Source organism: Neophocaena asiaeorientalis, unplaced genomic scaffold (assembly GCF_003031525.2).
Source record: "Neophocaena asiaeorientalis asiaeorientalis breed wild unplaced genomic scaffold, Neophocaena_asiaeorientalis_V1.1 scaffold276, whole genome shotgun sequence".
Taxonomy (NCBI): Eukaryota; Metazoa; Chordata; class Mammalia; order Artiodactyla; family Phocoenidae; genus Neophocaena; species Neophocaena asiaeorientalis.
In genome coordinates, this window is record NW_020173725.1 from 722,212 (window position 1) to 739,745 (window position 17,534).

General features: G+C 35.9%; 1 protein-coding gene across 4 annotated transcripts in view; it reads right to left on the reverse strand.

The window, feature by feature from the left end:
• PIK3CB (phosphatidylinositol-4,5-bisphosphate 3-kinase catalytic subunit beta) overlaps nucleotides 1-17,534 on the reverse strand; it is a 180,484-nt gene that overhangs the window by 53,173 nt on the left and 109,777 nt on the right. For all 4 annotated transcript variants that reach the window (XM_024750733.1, XM_024750731.1, XM_024750732.1 and 1 more), the window contains 4 exons: nucleotides 12,013-12,264; nucleotides 10,524-10,620; nucleotides 6,578-6,708; nucleotides 4,242-4,292 (listed from right to left, as the gene is read on the reverse strand). In XM_024750733.1, coding sequence (XP_024606501.1) covers nucleotides 4,242-4,292; nucleotides 6,578-6,708; nucleotides 10,524-10,620; nucleotides 12,013-12,264 — 531 coding nt within the window. The remainder of the gene's footprint in view (nucleotides 1-4,241; nucleotides 4,293-6,577; nucleotides 6,709-10,523; nucleotides 10,621-12,012; nucleotides 12,265-17,534) is intronic.

Here is a 17,534-nt window from a genome sequence, read left to right on the forward strand (position 1 = left end):
TAAACTGTATAGTTATCTCTGGGCAAGAACGGTAAGTGGCAGTTATTTTTAAAACTTTCATTTTTGGTTTCACACAATTTATTAATGTACCCACCAAAAAAAGTGTACGTCAAACCTGGGCAAGAGGGACTTCCCTGGTGATCCAGTGGCTAAGACTCCACACTCCCAATGCAGGGGGACTGGGTTTGATCCCTGCTCAGAGAACTAGATCCCACATGCCGCAACTAAGAGTTTGCGTGCCACAACTAAAGATCTCACATGCAGCAACTACAAGATCCCACATGTCACAACTAAAGATCCCGCATGCCGCAGCTAAAAAAGATCCCACATACCACAAAGATCTTGAACATGGGATTATTTAAAAAAAAAAAAAAATCCAGGCAAGAATATTGCATCGTCAGTAAGGAGGGAACTCTCTGATTTAGGTAAGGTAGCAGTAGATCACAGCAGAAATAATAAAAATTAATTTACACTTCTGATGTTCAAGGAGCAATATTAAGACTAATAAAAGGTAACTAAAAATAGGCATGAGAATGAAGATAGGCCTATATAAGTGTTATTTCTTAAACTGTAATTATATGTTTCAGTAATTGTCAGACAAGCTAGTAAGTGTATACTTATAATAAACTTATTTCATTAAAGAGAGCTACCACGCTTGACCCTTGAACAACATGGGGATTAGGGATGCAGACCACCTGCACAGTCGAAAACCTATGTATAATTTTACAGTTGATACTCTGTACCCAAGGTTCTGCATCCATGAATTCAATCAAACTGCAGATCATGTGGTACTGCAGTACCTATTTAATGAAAAAAAATCTGTGTTTAAGAGGACCCACACAGTTCAAACCTGTGTTGTTCAAGGGTCAACTGTACTCTTAAAGTATTTGTAGTAGCAGATAACTTGCAATGAAAGGCTACTGAAATTTTTGAGAACTCTAATGGTAAAGCAGAAGACAGCCTGCAGAATAGCCAAAACAATTCTTGAGAAAGAAGAATGGACTGGAGCAATCACGCTCCCTGACTTCAGACTATGCTATAAAGCTACAGTAATCAAAACAGCATGGTACTGGCACAAAAACAGACACATAGATCAATGGAACCGAACAGAAAGCTCAGGAATAAATCCACACACTTATGGCCAATTAATCTACAACAAAGAAGGCAAGAGTACACAATGGAGATGACAGTCTCTTCAATAAGTTGCACTGGGAAAACTGGACAGCTACATGTAAAAGAATTAAATCAGAACATTCTCTAACATCACATACAAAAATAAACTCAAAATGGTACTATAAAAATCCTAGTGGAAAACGCAGGCAAAACACTCTGACATGAATCAGAGCAATATTTTTTTGGATCTGTCTCCTAGAGTAACTGAAACAAAAGCAAAAATAAACAAATGGGACACAGTTAAACTTAAAAGCTTTTCCACAAAGGAAACCATAAACAAAACGAAAAGACAACCTACAGAATGGGAGAAAACATTTTCAAACGATGCAAGCAAAAACGGATTAATTTCCAAAATATACAAACAGCTTATACAGCTCAATATCAAAAACAAACAACCCAATAGAAAGATGGGCAGAACACCTAAATAGACATTTCTCCAAAGAAAACGTACAGATGGAAACAGGTACAAGAAAAGATGATCAACATCTCTAATTATTAGAGAAATGCAAATCAAAACAACAATGAGGTACTACCTCACACCAGTCAGAATGGTCATCAACAAAAAGTCTACAATTAATAAATGCTGGAAAGGGTGTACAGAAAAGGGAACCTTACTACACTATTGGTGGGAATGTAAACTGGTGCAGCCACAATGGAAAACAGTATAGAGTTTCCTTAAAAAACTAAAAATAGAGTGGCCATATGATCCAACCATTCCACCCCTGAGCATATATCCGGAAAAGATGAAAACTCTAATTTGAAAATATCCATGCACACCAATGTTCATAGCAGCACTATTTACAAAAGCCGAAACATGGAAGCAAACTAAATGTCCAATGATAGACGAACGGATAAAGATGTGGTATTTGCATGTACACACACACACACACACACACACACACACACACGCGCCACAATGGAATATTAGTCATAAAAGAAAGAAATAATTCCTATTGTATAACACAGGGAACTACATTCAATATCCTGTGATAAACCATAATGGAAAAGAATATGTGTATATATATGTATAACTGAATCAGTTTGCTGTACAGTAGATATTAACCCAACATTGTAAATCAACTATACTTCAACAGATTTTTTAAAAAATGAAATAATGCCATTTGCAGCAACATGGATGAACTTAGAGATTATCATACTAAGTGAACATACAAATGAACTTATCTACAAAATAGAAATAGAAAGAGACATAGGAAACAAACATACAGTTACCAAAGGGGTAAGGTGGAGGGGATAAACTAGGAGTTTGGGATTATAGATACACACTACTATATATAAAATAGATAATCAACTATATTCAAACTACTGAATATAGTTTCCCGTGTATAGCACATGAAGCTATATTCAATATCTTGTAATAATCTATAATGGAAAAGAATGTGAAAAAATATATATAAATATATATGAAACCTAATAAGTTTGCTGTACACCTGAAACGCTGTAAATCAACTATACTTCAATTAAAAAAGAAAACAAGGGCTTCCCTGGTGGCGCAGTGGTTGAGAGTCTGCCTGCCGAAGCAGGGAACACGGGTTCGTGCCCCGGTCCGGGAGGATCCCACATGCCACGGAGCGGCTAGGCCCGTGAGCCATGGCCGCTGAGCCTGCGCTCCGCAACGGGAGAGGCCACGACAGTGAGAGGCCCACGTACCGCAAAAAGAAAAAAAAAGAAAAGAATAAAAGGGAAGCAAACAAAAAAAGGAGACAGCCTGGGCCAGATGTTTCTCCAACTAACCAACATTAAATAGTGCTTTCATTCTGTGCAAATAACAAAAGGATATACATTATCTCCATTTGCCTCCTGGCTTCTATCTAATTACCATTCTATACAGAATGGCATTACTAAAGTCACTCGAAAGTTATAAACTGGCGACATGAAAAGAAAAAAACAGATGAAAACTCAGCAAAGTCTTAAAGTGAACGTCAAAAAATTAAATTAAAAAATATAGATGGGGGCTTCCCTGATGGCGCAGTGGCTGAGAGTCTGCCTGCTAATGCAGGGGACACGGGTTCAAGCCCTGGTCTGGGAGGATCCCACATGCCGCGGAGCAACTGGGCCCGTGAGCCACAACTACTGAGCCTGTGCATCTGGAGCTTGTGCTCTGCAACAAGAGAGGCCATGACAGCGAGAGGCCCGTGCACCGCGATGAAGAGTGGCCCCCGCTCGCCGCAACTAGAGAAAGCCCTCGCACAGCAACGAAGACACAACGCAGCCAAAAATAAATAAATAAATAATTAAAAATATATATATATATAGATGGTAGAAATATTATATATATTGTAAACTAAATAAACAAAGTAATCTATTTTGTAGTCTTTGGGCAGAAACTATGGGAATGATGTATGTAGCAGAGACTGCTATTTGTCTCTCAATATGCATTCTCCCCTTTTACTTTATTAACTACAATCTCTTACTCTTAGCCAAGCCCAGGACTGCCCGGCTAACGACTACATTTACAAGCCTCACTTATAGTTAGGTATGGCCATATGACTAAGTTATGGCTAATGAGACGTGAGCAGAAATGAAGCATATTAATGATATCCTCAAAAAGAATGGGTACGGCCTCTAGTCTTGCTTTTCCTGTTCCTGTGGGCTGGAAAGTAGTAATGTAGGAAGCTGAAGCACCGATATTACATGAGACAAAAACTACATATTAACATGGAAGAGCGCCAAGATGCAAGAAACCTGGGTCCCCAGCATTGTGAAACCTGCCTTGAATATACCTGCTCTGTTATATCAGAGAAATAAAGAAAATTACAGCCTCCTCATTCAACTGAATAATATTTTAAAAGATGGTATTGTTAATCTATGAAGTGTCATAGCATCCCTTACAGACTACCTGCTGAACCTGTGCTTGTATCAGAAAAGGGCTTACCACCTGAACACAGACCAACCACAAACAGCTGCCATTTAACAAAATATTAGCATGTTCATACTCACGCACACTCAGACTGTTCTTGCTTATGAGTATGGTCTCCTGTATGACATGAAGGTAACTAATAATGAACACAACTTTGTAATAAGGGCTATTTTAAAACCTTGATACTTACTGATACATTAGCACTATCACTGCTTGCAATCTCAGCTGCCTTTTCAATAATCTGTTTAAAAAAATTAAGAAAATTAAAATTTGGCTCTTGTATTCATAAAATTTTAAGTGTAAATTACTACACTTGTACATACACTATAAGGAGCTACATATGATCTGGCATTTCTATGGTTTATAACGTAAGCATGAATTTTAAATGCAAAATAGTATTATGCAGTGATTCCCAGTCTTCAAACTCTTGACAACCAGGAAGCAATGGTATTACTATAAAGGACTGTTAACTCCCAGGGTACACTAGGATTGTCTATAGATAAAATAAGCAGTGGCTTGTATATGTGAACAGAATTTTAATATAGGTAAATATTTTCTGGTTAAGAAAATGCAAAGTTATGTAAGAGTTACAAAACAAAGAATAAGTTTTTGTCATTTGTCATGTTTTCTTCTGAATTAACATATCAAAAGTAGAAGTAATGTCAAGGGAGAACCTAAAAATATTTTTTAAATTCATTAAGTTCAAAAGAGGCTCTGATTCTTGAAAAGATGGGGAACCCACTAGTCTACTGGGAAGACTCAGCAGGTAAAAAAATCTGAAGATCCATGTCCAGTTACTGAGTTGACTAATTCTCCACAAATAATTTAATTGAATCCTTATGTGTAAAATGTACTGGTAATTTCCATCCTATTTCATAAGGTTGTTATGTGATAAAATGAGATTATATTTAATAAAATTAAGCAATAACCATAAAAGTTGATTTGAAAAGCAAAGTGTATACAAGTACAGCAAAAAACATTAAATAAAAATACAAGGAACTTTCACTTTTTATATCTGCATTATATTTTTAATGATCATATATAAAATTGTACAATTAAAAGAAAACCAATAAATATAAATATATTATACATATTTAAAGACTAAAATCTCCATCCCAAGTAGATCTTCAAAGACAGACTCTCCAAGGGATCAGAAAGGCAAAAGGAAAGTTTAGTGGCCAGTTGTAGATGACTCTGTTGACAACAATGCTGAAACAGAACATTTTAAAGAAACTGGACTTATCTTGAAATATTAGACTAAAAATACTTAAATTTGCCCAAGATGTTATATTTGTAAAAACACTTCAAAAAGCACCTCATTTGATCCAAAAGAAACTATAAATGACTGCTGAACACATACCATAATTGAACACAAAAAAAGTCAGAGCTTGGACTTTTAACTGTATCACAAGTAGCTATAGTTTATGGATAAATTCCTATTCTAAGAAATAAAGCCATAGCAGAAATGTAATGGATGCATCAAAATGTACCTTCTTCTACTCTGTGTAACACAAGGTATATGGCTCTTGACATGTGAGATTTCTACTATTGTAATAATCACAAATTTTAATTTTGTTGTATATTACTGATCGGAAGAACATTTTTAAAAAATGAAATGAAAAATTACTTCTAATGTGGATAAAATTCAACTAAATTGAAAGTAAAGAAACATCTGAGTTACGTTAATTTAATTTACATACTATATTTAAAATCTACTCTGTATAGGTCTGATAGTGCTGAATGTTAAATACAATTAAGTGTATAGGTAGATTAGTTGAAATTTTAGTATAATACCAATTTTTAAAGGCAGCTTGGTCTCACATGGATTAAGTAAATCAAATAAAATTCCTGTTTATTATGTGAGAATTTGCTCAAAGATTTCCTCACGAAAATCAGCATCAATCATACCTGAAACAAAGAGGCCAAACCTGAAGGTACAACATATGACAGCTCAGCTCTCTTAACATATAAATGATCACAGCCCAGTTTTCAACCCCCACCAGACACTCTCCATATCCCCAAAATATGCAGCTTGTAGACTAAGGAAATGTGTTAAGAAATAGAAGCCCTTGCTATAGATTCTACAAAAATAAGAGCACCTTAGGAAGTCTTATTATATTTTCAACATAAATAATCTGTTCTTTGAATACCAACTCTAACACAGTAGTGATTGTCTTTAATCTGGACCAACATGCTGGGCACGTTTCACATGTTTATTAGAGTTACATATGAATGCATTTATAGCCCCTGTAATTGAAAAGGACCTCAGAGAACAATTATGATTTCCTCATTTTATAAATGAGGAATCTGAACTCCAGAGGGGCCATGTCTCACTTGGTCAGTGATAAAGCCAGTACTAAATACAGTTGGCTTCCTGCTCAGTGGTCTTTCCACTGAACCAAGATGTAAATGTATTTGATGTCTTGAAAGAGAAAGACATATACCACGTAAATGATAAACATATAGAGCCGAGAACTAAAAATCCAATTATTTCATACACAGTGGACCTTTAAATAATTAGCTTACCTTATCAAAGGGAGGATAGTAATAAGGTTGTTTTTTATTCTCTGGGAATCTGATGTGCAAAGCTGTTGCATTTTCAGTATATGGATTTGTTTGAACAGTTCCCATTGGATTCAACATTTCTTCAAGTTCATCTAAAACATGCAAATAATTTTGATTCTTAGGAAATGTTTTTGAAACTAAAACAAAACTTTAATGGATTTCAATCCATTACTTTAAAAGTGTGTCACCTAAGGAAGTTTGGCAGACAGTATCAGTAAGCCTCTAATTTTCTTAATGCTTGGCACAAAATTTGGATGAGTTTATATACATCTTTAAAATGAAAAAGTTAACAGAAATTAATGGCTACCTCACCTCTTTCTTCAAATGTGTTCAAGTATTCTCAATCTACAAAAAAAAAAAATTGGAACTGCTCTCGTCCCCTCAAAATTAGGTGGTCCATAGGAATTTTTATTATTTCATCACTATATATCAATTTCTTAATCACATATGTTCTGATTTCCATGGTCATCACAGTACCCAAACTGATATTTTGACAGTCATTAATAACATTCCTTTTGACAAACCTAATGTTGGTAATGTTCCTCTATGATCTCATAACTGCTGATGTAGTTAAACACCTTCTCTGGTAGTTTCTCAAACATTCCATCCAAGTGGTACTTCTTTAACCTCACCAACTGTGACATTCTTCAAGGCACTCCTTCCTCTTCTCTACCACCCTAAATATGTTCCATTCACAGACTGGGCATGTGAATCAGAATTTCAATGTTATCTTAAACCCTAGAGCTCATATAATTTTCTCATTTCACAGAGAAGTAAACTGTTGAAGAGACATTAAACTCTGAGAAAACAAGAGTTAGCAGTACAAACTAAAGTCTCCCCTCTGCAAACTAATTTCCCTCTTCTTATAACTGATTTTTTGCACAGTTGTCCTTTTGTACTTGCTAAGGAAATAAAAGATAAAAGTACATTCTGTCCAGGCCTAATGTCCAGGTGGTATGCACACTGAGAATTATCTCCCAAAGCTAGAAAATCTTTACAAAGTACAGGGTGGTCCAAAAGGTTCGCTCAGTTTTTTCCGTTAGATGGCTCTAATAGCACTTAGTTGTCTTTAACTTCATTCGAAACAATTTTGTTAGACTGTATGTGACAGCTGTCATATCAGCGTGCATTTAAAAAAAGACATCAAAATTGGTGAATTTTTGTGTAGACATTTTAATACTGAAGATGGAAGGAAAAAAGCAACATTTTCGGCATATTATGCTTTATTATTTCAAGAAAGGTAAAAACGCAACTGAAACACAAAAAGATTTGTGCAGTGTATGGAGAAGGTGCTATTGACTGTTCGAATGTGTCAAAAGGGGTTTGCTAACTTTCGTGTCGGAGATTTCTCGCTGGACAATGCTCCGCGGTCTGGTGGAACAGTTGAAGTTGATAGCTATTATATCGAGACATCAATTGAGAACAATCAGCGTTATACCACACGAGAGAGAGACGACATATTCAAAATATCCAAATCAAGTGCTGAAAATCATTTGCACCAGCTTGGTTATGTGAATTGCTCTGATGTTTGGGTTGCACGTAAGTTAAGCAAAAAAAAAACCTTCTTAACCATATTTCCGCATGCAATTCTCTACTGAAACGTAATGAAAGCATTCCGTTTTTAAGAGAAATTGTGACGGGAAATGAAAAGTGGATGCTGTACGACAATGTGGAATGGGACAAATCGCGGGGCAAGCGAAATGAACCACCACCAACCACACCAAAGACCGGTCTTCATCCAAAGAAGGTGATGTTGTGCATATGGTGGGACTGGAAGGGAGTCATCCATCATGAGCTCCTTCCGGAAAACAAAACAATTAATTCCAACAAGTACTGCTCTCAATTAGACCAAGTGAAAGCGGCACTCGACAAAAAGCGTCTGGAATTAGTCAACAGACTGATCTAAAACGCATAATCTTCCATTAGGATAATACAAGACTGCATGTTTCTTTGATGACCAGGCAAAAACTGTTATAGCTTGGCTGGAAAGTTCTGATTCATCCGGCTGTATTCGCCAAATATTGCACCTTTGGATTTCCATTGATTTTGGTCTTTACAAAATTCTCTTAATGGAAAAAATTTCAATTCCCCGGAAGACTGTAAAAGGCACCTGGAACAGTTCTTTTCTCAAAAAGATAAAAAGTTTGGGGAAGATGGAATTATGAAGTTGCCTGGAAAATGGCAGAAGGTGGTGGAACAAAAAGGTGAATATGTTGTTCAATAAAGTTCTTGGTGAAAATGAAAAATGTATCTTTTATTTTTACTTAAAAAACCGAAGGCACTTTTTTGACCCATCCAATATTTACAAGTTTCAGCTCCTTAATCAACCCTTTGCTTATCTTGTTTAATACTCTCACATCTCACGGATTCCATTTTGACCTGGACTGAAGGAATTCTCATAATTTATACACTTCTGAAGCTGATTTCTCAGCAAATTAATATCCTATATTTGTGCTATCTAGTAGCATTATATTTATTAGTCCTATCAAATGCAACCTATCTAAAGTCAAGTGTACCAATTTAGTATTATCTGCCCCAAACATATGGAGAACAGAACACTGCACAGAATATGCTATTTTATTTAAGAATAGGGAGAAACGTAGAAATTTATATTTGTATTTTCTTCTATATACATGAAGAATTCTGGAAATACAAAAGCAACCAATAAATGTGATTATAAACCTTCTAATGATGACCTAGGTACGCTAGAAATTAGAGTATTTGTAGTTCCTGTGTTTCTGGCTTGCTCGTACTAGGATAAATGTGAATTCTAGAACCAAACATGCAGAACAAACATCTCTAACATTTTGTTAGAGATAAATTCAGGTCCATGATATGCCAAGTTAATTGCAAAAAATTGTCAATTTTTCTAAAAATATCAGTTAAGTTGCTTACTGATCTTGGAGAACATGTGTGAGTCTAAATTAAGATTTTCAAAAAAGTTTACTGCTGAAATGAATAATTTTTACTCTAACTGTGAAACTACAGTTCCTCTTAAGAAGAGCACACTGCTCTCCTATATTTGGGGAATAATGTGATTAGTGAAAATTATTGGAGGTATATGCAGGAAAGGGTAGGAATAAAAGAATATGCACAAATAAAATGCTAGGATATGAGCAGTTTATAAATATGTTCATGGATAACTGATTATCCAAAAGCAATTTCTCAGGTAGCAGCTACTAAAATAGAACATTTTTAAATGTTTGTCACCCACAAAATAATTTTTAAATGCAAGTAAGGGCACAATTTTACTATATATATTAACCAACTATGAAGACCAAAAAAAAAACCCTATTATAATGCAAAGATAACACTGAAAATTTCCCACATTTGGGAAAGCAGTAGGAACAATGGAAAGAGTCAAGCAATCTTTTGCACAAATCCTAGGTTTGAAGAACCGATTATGTAAGACTGACTTACGGCTGAACTTCACTTTTCTCATCTATAAAATGGGACAAAGCCATCTACCTCACAGGGATACTCTGAGTAGTATTTGAGAAATATAGGCTTATGGAAGGTGTTCCTCTTAGCTCAAATTTCAAGATAACGCCAACTAAAGAGGAAGTGTCTTTACTATCCTTCCCATGTTAGAATGTTCCTTCTAGTGCAGAAGGAGAAATTCAGTACAACTAGGAACCACAGAGATTGTTATAAAGAAGACATTGTTCCTTAGAAGAATGTCTCAAAAACCTGTAACAATAAAACATTTGAAGTGAGAAAACAGTTATCAAAATAAATATATTCAGATACAAATCACTTTTAAGTATATTAAAATAATCTTGGGAAATCTGTTTTAGAATAAACAATAAAAATATGGTTTCTTAACTGGAGAGTCATAAAAAAATGTTAACTAGTCCACATGCCAAAAATTATTCTTTAACACTAAGGATTAGGATGTAAATCTTACCAGGAAATGAAGACCAGCTGTGTAATATTATATCTCCAGATCTCAACTGTCCTTTAAAGTCAAAAACCATCGTATTTACCCAGGCTACAGGATAATCCTGTTGAAAAGATACCATTGCGTAAATATACTAAGAATAAACTTTAAGGTGTGAACACGCACATACCCTTTGCTTCAATAATGTTAGTTTTAGAAGTTTCTAGCTTTCTAGATGATTTCCTCCAAAACCATCCAATATAAAAACAAGATGTACATGGAAAGATGTTCAACATCTTTATAATGGTTAAAGAAAATCCTAAAAGCCAATTAATGTCTCAGAATAAAATACAGTATCCAAAACGTAGAATATTTATTGTGCAGCCATTGCAAATGATGAGGAATTTTTAATGATTCAAGAAAATATGTGTGATATGTTAGATTATATGTTTTAAGATCTTTCAGCCTATATAAATCTTAATTTAGCAGAAGGCAATGTCTCTAGGTATTGTAGAATTTATTTATATTTCTAAAAAGGAGGCACCAAGCTAATAGGACTTTTATGTAGGCACTCAGACTAATTAATCTGGTCGCAGTCTATGAAAAAACTATAAATACTTGAACACTCTGAGTAAAATTCTCTATCAGTGGAGAAAAAAAACTAAGGAAATAACTCTTATGTGACTTTTTAGACAATAAAATTCATTTTTAAAAAAACTATATGATAATAACCAGAGGAAAGGCTTATATTCTCATGCTAAGAATAAAAGGATACAAATTCATGTAGATAAATATAGTCACCACACTTTTTAAAATGCATAAAATTCATGTCTCCATCCTCCAAAAAGAAACGTTCCATAAAGAAGAAAATTAAAAAGACTTGAATAAAAATATGAAATGGAAGATGAGAACATAAGAACACATTCACCATCCTTTATCCACAATTTCAAAGTCCAAGAAACTCTGACAACTAAAGGTTTGTTCATAATTCATTTAACAGTAAAACATGACCAGAAATAACATGAAGCTAAATGACAGCCTTCATTTGTCTCATTTAGTGAGAATATTCGTATATTTCACTGCTAGAAACTTGATGTGTTTGATTACAGAGTTGTGTCCCAGACCCTACAAGGTGTGTTGAGTGATCTATGATCTTTCTAAAATGCATAAAATTTTGAATTCTCAAACATATCTGGCACCTGAAACTTCAGTTAAAGGACTGTGGACCTGTAATATTTTAAATCTCTTCATTCTTTTTAAACTATTTTCTAAAAAGGATTACATTTATAATAGAACACTTACAGTATGACATATACTAAAATAAAGTTGCCAAAAGAAAAATGACAAGGACATAAAATGGAGACTTACTGTCTTTTTTAGAAATCAGTTCTTAGGGACAAAAGTTATATGACATAATTTCATTTATATTACTCTATTATTTCAAAGTTTTTAAATTATTCCATTATGTTATTATTAGTCCATTATAAAAACTTTTCAGAAGTTAGTATATAATTACCACTTTTCCAGATTTCCTGATGGTCTGATATTTAGAGGGATTAATAGCTTTAGTTGATTTCTTCGTTTTCACTTTATCCAAAACTGCATAAACAGCGAAACATAATCGAGCCATTCGTGGCAGGTCACAAGTATTGATATCAAATTCCAGTGGTTCATTCCAAATATGATCGTTTTTCCCTGATATCTCTGAGCTTACGACGGTTTTACACAGGAGTTCGGTACCATGAAAAAGGCCAGCCCTGACATGAACCTGTAATGATGGAGACAAAAACAAATACAGAATCATGAATACTGCACCACTAAAACACCTTTATTTGGGAGAATGAAGAAATACATACTGGCAGAAGCAGACAAACTCTAGGAAAGCATATTCATCCACAGAACCATTAGACTATAATTCATCAGCATATAATTCACCACACTGTTAGTATAACCTATTTTTCACTTACTAAGCAGACCAGCTAAAAAATGCCAAAGGTCTCAATGGTATAAATGGGTCTAAAGAAACCAAGACCATAAATACAAAAACTACTATCGGGCTTCCCCGGTGGCACAGTGGTTGAGAGTCCGCCCGCCGATGCAGGGGACACGGGTTTGTGCCCCGGTCCGGGAAGATCCCACATGCCGCGGAGCGGCTGGGCCCGTGAGCCATGGCCACTGAGCCTGCGCGTCCGGAGCCTGTGCTCCGCAATGGGAGAGGCCACAACAGTGAGAGGCCCGTGTACCGCAAAAAAAAAAAATGTGTATGTACCATGTGAAAATAGAGAATGGAACTGAATAGATATCTGGGGTGGAAGCAAAGGCTTGAGAACCATAAGCAAAGGTAGGACAGTTTTTTTCAATTTTCTTACAAAGAAGGTATTAGTTATTGTTTTCCAAGATCTGAAGAATATGAGCAGGAGGCAAACCACTAAGAGGTATTGAGGTAGGGTCCACATGCCTGAAGCAAACAATCCATCTGACCTCTGAGGACCTTGCCATCAAGATCTCCACAGTACTTTCTCTCACTCCCTTCAGCCACACAATCCACAATCTCACCCTGAATTTGACTTTACCACACCCTAGCACCTCCAAATCAATAATTCCTACATCTTACTCTCCAACTATCTCACCTTCCAACTCACTCCAACACTCCCAAAGGAACACTTCCCTGCCCTCACTAAGGCCTCCATTTCAATAATCAACACCTCCCCATTTCTCCATTAGCTTTGTTTGCCTTCACCCTCACCAAAACCCTCTGCCAGTGCCTGTCTCTCCTTTGCCACACTCATCTGAGGCCCATGTCCTGGATAAACCTGATTATCTGCCTCTCCTCCATGCCAAATATTACTAGGCAGACCAGCACCATGACCGACCAAAGCCAAATGTAAAATTCTTTCATCACTACAAGAACTATTTCTTACCTTTCCTTCACTGCTGAGAACTTCCAGAGTTACTCTCCTCTGAAAGTCCTATTTAAGCTACTTGTTCTGTCTGGTTGTCTATTACTTGAAGATGACATGTTCTGAAGGATACGTCCGATCTGTCAATCTACTCTATTTAGAAGTTATGAAACATTAGGGCAATAAAATACTAAACAACTATTATTTATAAGGAAAACAAGTAATGAGGAACACCAAATTATGTACCGACTATAAAAATCATAATCCAATATTTACCAACTACAGACAGATCATTGTTACTAAATTCTGAAGTCATGTGGGTGCGGCAGATTGAGGATAGGGTGTATGTTACATGAAGTAGAAGGCTTAAAGTGTATTTTCTTCCTGAAAAATGCAGGTTAATTCATAGACACCTGACACTCCACAGATCTCCATGTAAAGGTGTATGGCTGATGGGATGGGGTTGTCATCTATTCATACGTAAAACCCACAAAGGAAATTCATGTCTATAAGACTACTTTAATTCCACTCTAGGCTTTGATCTTATATATATATATATATATATATCTCAATAATCAATATCAGATATATATATATATATCTGAGCTTAAATGGCCACAACAAAGTCTCTGCTGCCCAATCTTTATCCAAACCCATTTTTGAGTAAAAATACATATACGGAACTTCCAGAAAGTCATGCAATATATTTATTTCTTTGGAAAGTCCAAATATTACCATTCAACTAAATACTCACATGGTTGAGTATAGCACTTAGACTGAATTACACAGAATGACTTTGGTATCACACAGAATGATTTTTTCTGAATTGCACTGTCAATATTATATTTTAAGTCTACCCAGTGAAAGACTGGGTAAGAGACAGATATGTGAAACATTATTTTACCTACTATAATGATGTTGGCAGGGATTTTGGTGCACACTTTATCACCCACTGTGTCTCCTTCATAAGGAGCTGCTAAACATCTCTCCATTTCCAGCATAAGAATGAACCACAACCATATGAATAACTAGATTATTTTTATCTCAAGAGATTCTAAATATTATAACTGATCATGTTTCCTTTGCTTTGGCTACTATCTACATTGCCAACAGAGAGTGAAATCGGTAGTCCACATCAAGCAGTTATACAGGATCCTATTATATAACTACCTGCTGCAAATCTTGCTCTTGGCTTTTTCAACTAATAAATATCCTCGATTATTTTTTAAAAAGTCACACTTTGTATATTTTTGTGTGTATATATGAGAGACTGGGTGTGCGTGGGCGGGGGGGACACGCAAGCAAGTTTACCTCAAACCATGTGTGAAATGAGATTGGATAAATCATAAATAAAACAAAACATACATAAAACTTTCGTATGATAGGATGGAAGATAGGCATTTCAGAACAAAAGTGATATTCAATTCTTACTCTCAGTGACATTAAAGACTTATGAATTTATCACCTTTTGTATAAAGAATATATAGTTTATTCAGAAAAATCACAAGTTTAAAAATAAATATTTTTCCATGTTTTTGCGATAAAAACAAGCTACTTAAATTGCTGAGCTTAAAAACATTTGTGTCTCTTGGTTTTTGACAGTTTTTGAGAAATAGAAACAAATGAGCCCACTACATTGTAAGTACTCAATAAATGTTTATACTTAAAAACCAAAACAAAAAATGCTGGTTATAGTTCTATCAACCAAATTCTGGCAAAATTCAGATATATGGAACACAGTAAAATTATGGATCGGTTGGATACAAAGCTCAAAAAAGAACTCAAGTATAATGACCTAGGAAAGTCCTATACTAGCTGTAAACAGCAACAGCCAAGGGTGTGGTGTGGGAAAGAATAACAATAAAGAATGAATCTAACTTGGGTGTGGTAACAATAAACAAAAATGACCCTGCACATTCTGAAGAAAACTGTTGAAATATCATTCTCTAATAGTTAAAGTGTGATATATTTAAGACCAAGTCATCAGGACTATGTCTGATTGCAAAATCTCCTGGTAATTCACTAAAATGACTGAAGTTCATACATGGTTAAAAACAAACAAGAGAAGAAAAAACTATCTACATTTAAAATAAAGTGAAAAAATCTGTGTTTTCTGAGCTTAGAATTTCCCGTAGTAGAAGACATTAAAAAAAGGGTTTTGTTTTCAGAAAAAGCAGTAAGAAAAACCATTCTCTAAATTTATATCATGTGAAATTTTGTCAAAATTGTCACATTTCCTGATGCTTTGTCTCAATCACCTTCAGGCTCTGAAAAGTTAAGAATTTTAAAGGACCATCATGTTTAATTACAGTCACATGTTTCATTGTCCAACTTCAGTAAGCTTCCAAAGATACTTTTTCACAAGTCCCAGAATACTTGGAGATGGAGAGAAGGCAGGCTTTGTTATGTAAAGGATGTTCAACTGTGCCACAGCAAGGGTGTGCCAAGCCTGCAGAGACCGCATTCCTGAACTCACCAATTAAAAATGTCGTGTTGGCCAAGATGTGAAACTTTTTCCCAACATCAACACCTAATTTCCTTCTTGTTCGACGATATGGCCAAAATCCACTACATTTACCCTTCTGATATTAGACACACACAAAAAAATCAGTAACATGAATAGGCTGAAATTCCCAGGGTTTCATGAAGTATATCACAATAGAAAGGCAGGTTTGTTCTCGCTTAGTGGGAGGAGTCCTGTGCTACCTTTAACTAAGGATATAAAGATGTTAGAGACAGTTACATTAAAATGTATTCATTCATTGCACAAATATTTATTGAGTGTTCTAGGTACTGATATAAGATAAAAAGATTAAGATAGTTTTTTCTTTCCTAGGTTATATCTATTTTAACAGGTTAGGAGTGGTGAGAGCCATGTAACTAGGCTTATGAGGTGTTATGATTTTTAACTAGGAAGAGTCAAGTTATGATTTTTGATATGGAGTATATCTGAGCTTGGAATTCTCTGGGTTTATCACGCTTAGGGTTCGTTGGGCTTCTTAAACATGTTATATTTATGTCTTTTGCCAACTTTGGAAAGCTCCCAGTGATGATTTCTTTAGTTTCGTTTTTCTCAGCTTCATTCCTTCCCTTTTCCTTTTGAGATGCAGATTACACACGAGTTAGACCTTCTGATATTGTCATACAGGTATCTGAGACTCTGTGAAGTTTTTTCTCCTCAAACTATTTTTCTCTCCATTCAAACTAGAAAATTTTATTGATTAATCTTCAAGTTCACTACTCTTTCCTTTCACACTACTTCCATTATTGAGTCCATTGAGGGTTTGTTTGGCTTTTTTTTGTGGTACGCGGGTCTCTCACTGTTGTGGCCTCTCCTGTTGCGGAGCACAGGCCCCAGACGCGCAGGCTCAGCGGCCATGGCTCACGGGCCTAACCGCTCCGTGGCATGTGGGATCTTCCTGGACCGGGGCACGAACCCGTGTCCCCTGCATCGGCAGGCGGACTCTCAACCACTGCGCCACCAGGGAAGCCCCATTGAGGGTTTTTTTTTCCCCAGAGTTTTTTAATTAGCTGGCCCTCCTTATCCACAGGTTCTGCAACCACAGATTAAACCAACCACTGATCAAAAATATTTCGGAAAAAAACTTCTAGAAAGTGATAAAAAGAAAAACTTGAATTTGCTGCACTCCAGTAACTATTTACGGAGCATTTACATTGTATTGGGTATTATAAGTAATCTACAGATTATTTAAAGTACAGGATGTGGGGCTTCCCTGGTGGCTCAGTGGTTGGGAATCCGCCTGCCAATGCAGGGCACATGGGTTCGAGCCCTGGCCTGGGAGGATCCCATACGCCACAGAACAACTAAGCCTGTGTGCCACAACCATTGAGCCTGCGCTCTAGAGCCCATGAGCCACAACTACTGAGCCCGTGTGCCACAACTACTGAAGCCCACACACCTAGAGTCCATGCTCCGCAACGAGAAGCCACCTCAATGAGAAGCACATGCACCGCAATGGAGAGTAGCCCCTGCTTGCCGCAACTAAAGAAAGCCCACGTGCAGCAACAAAGACCCAATGCAGCCAAAAATAAAATAAGTTTATTAATTTTAAAAATAATAATAAAGTACAGGATATGCATAGGTTGTATAAGAATACTATGTCATTTAATATAAGGA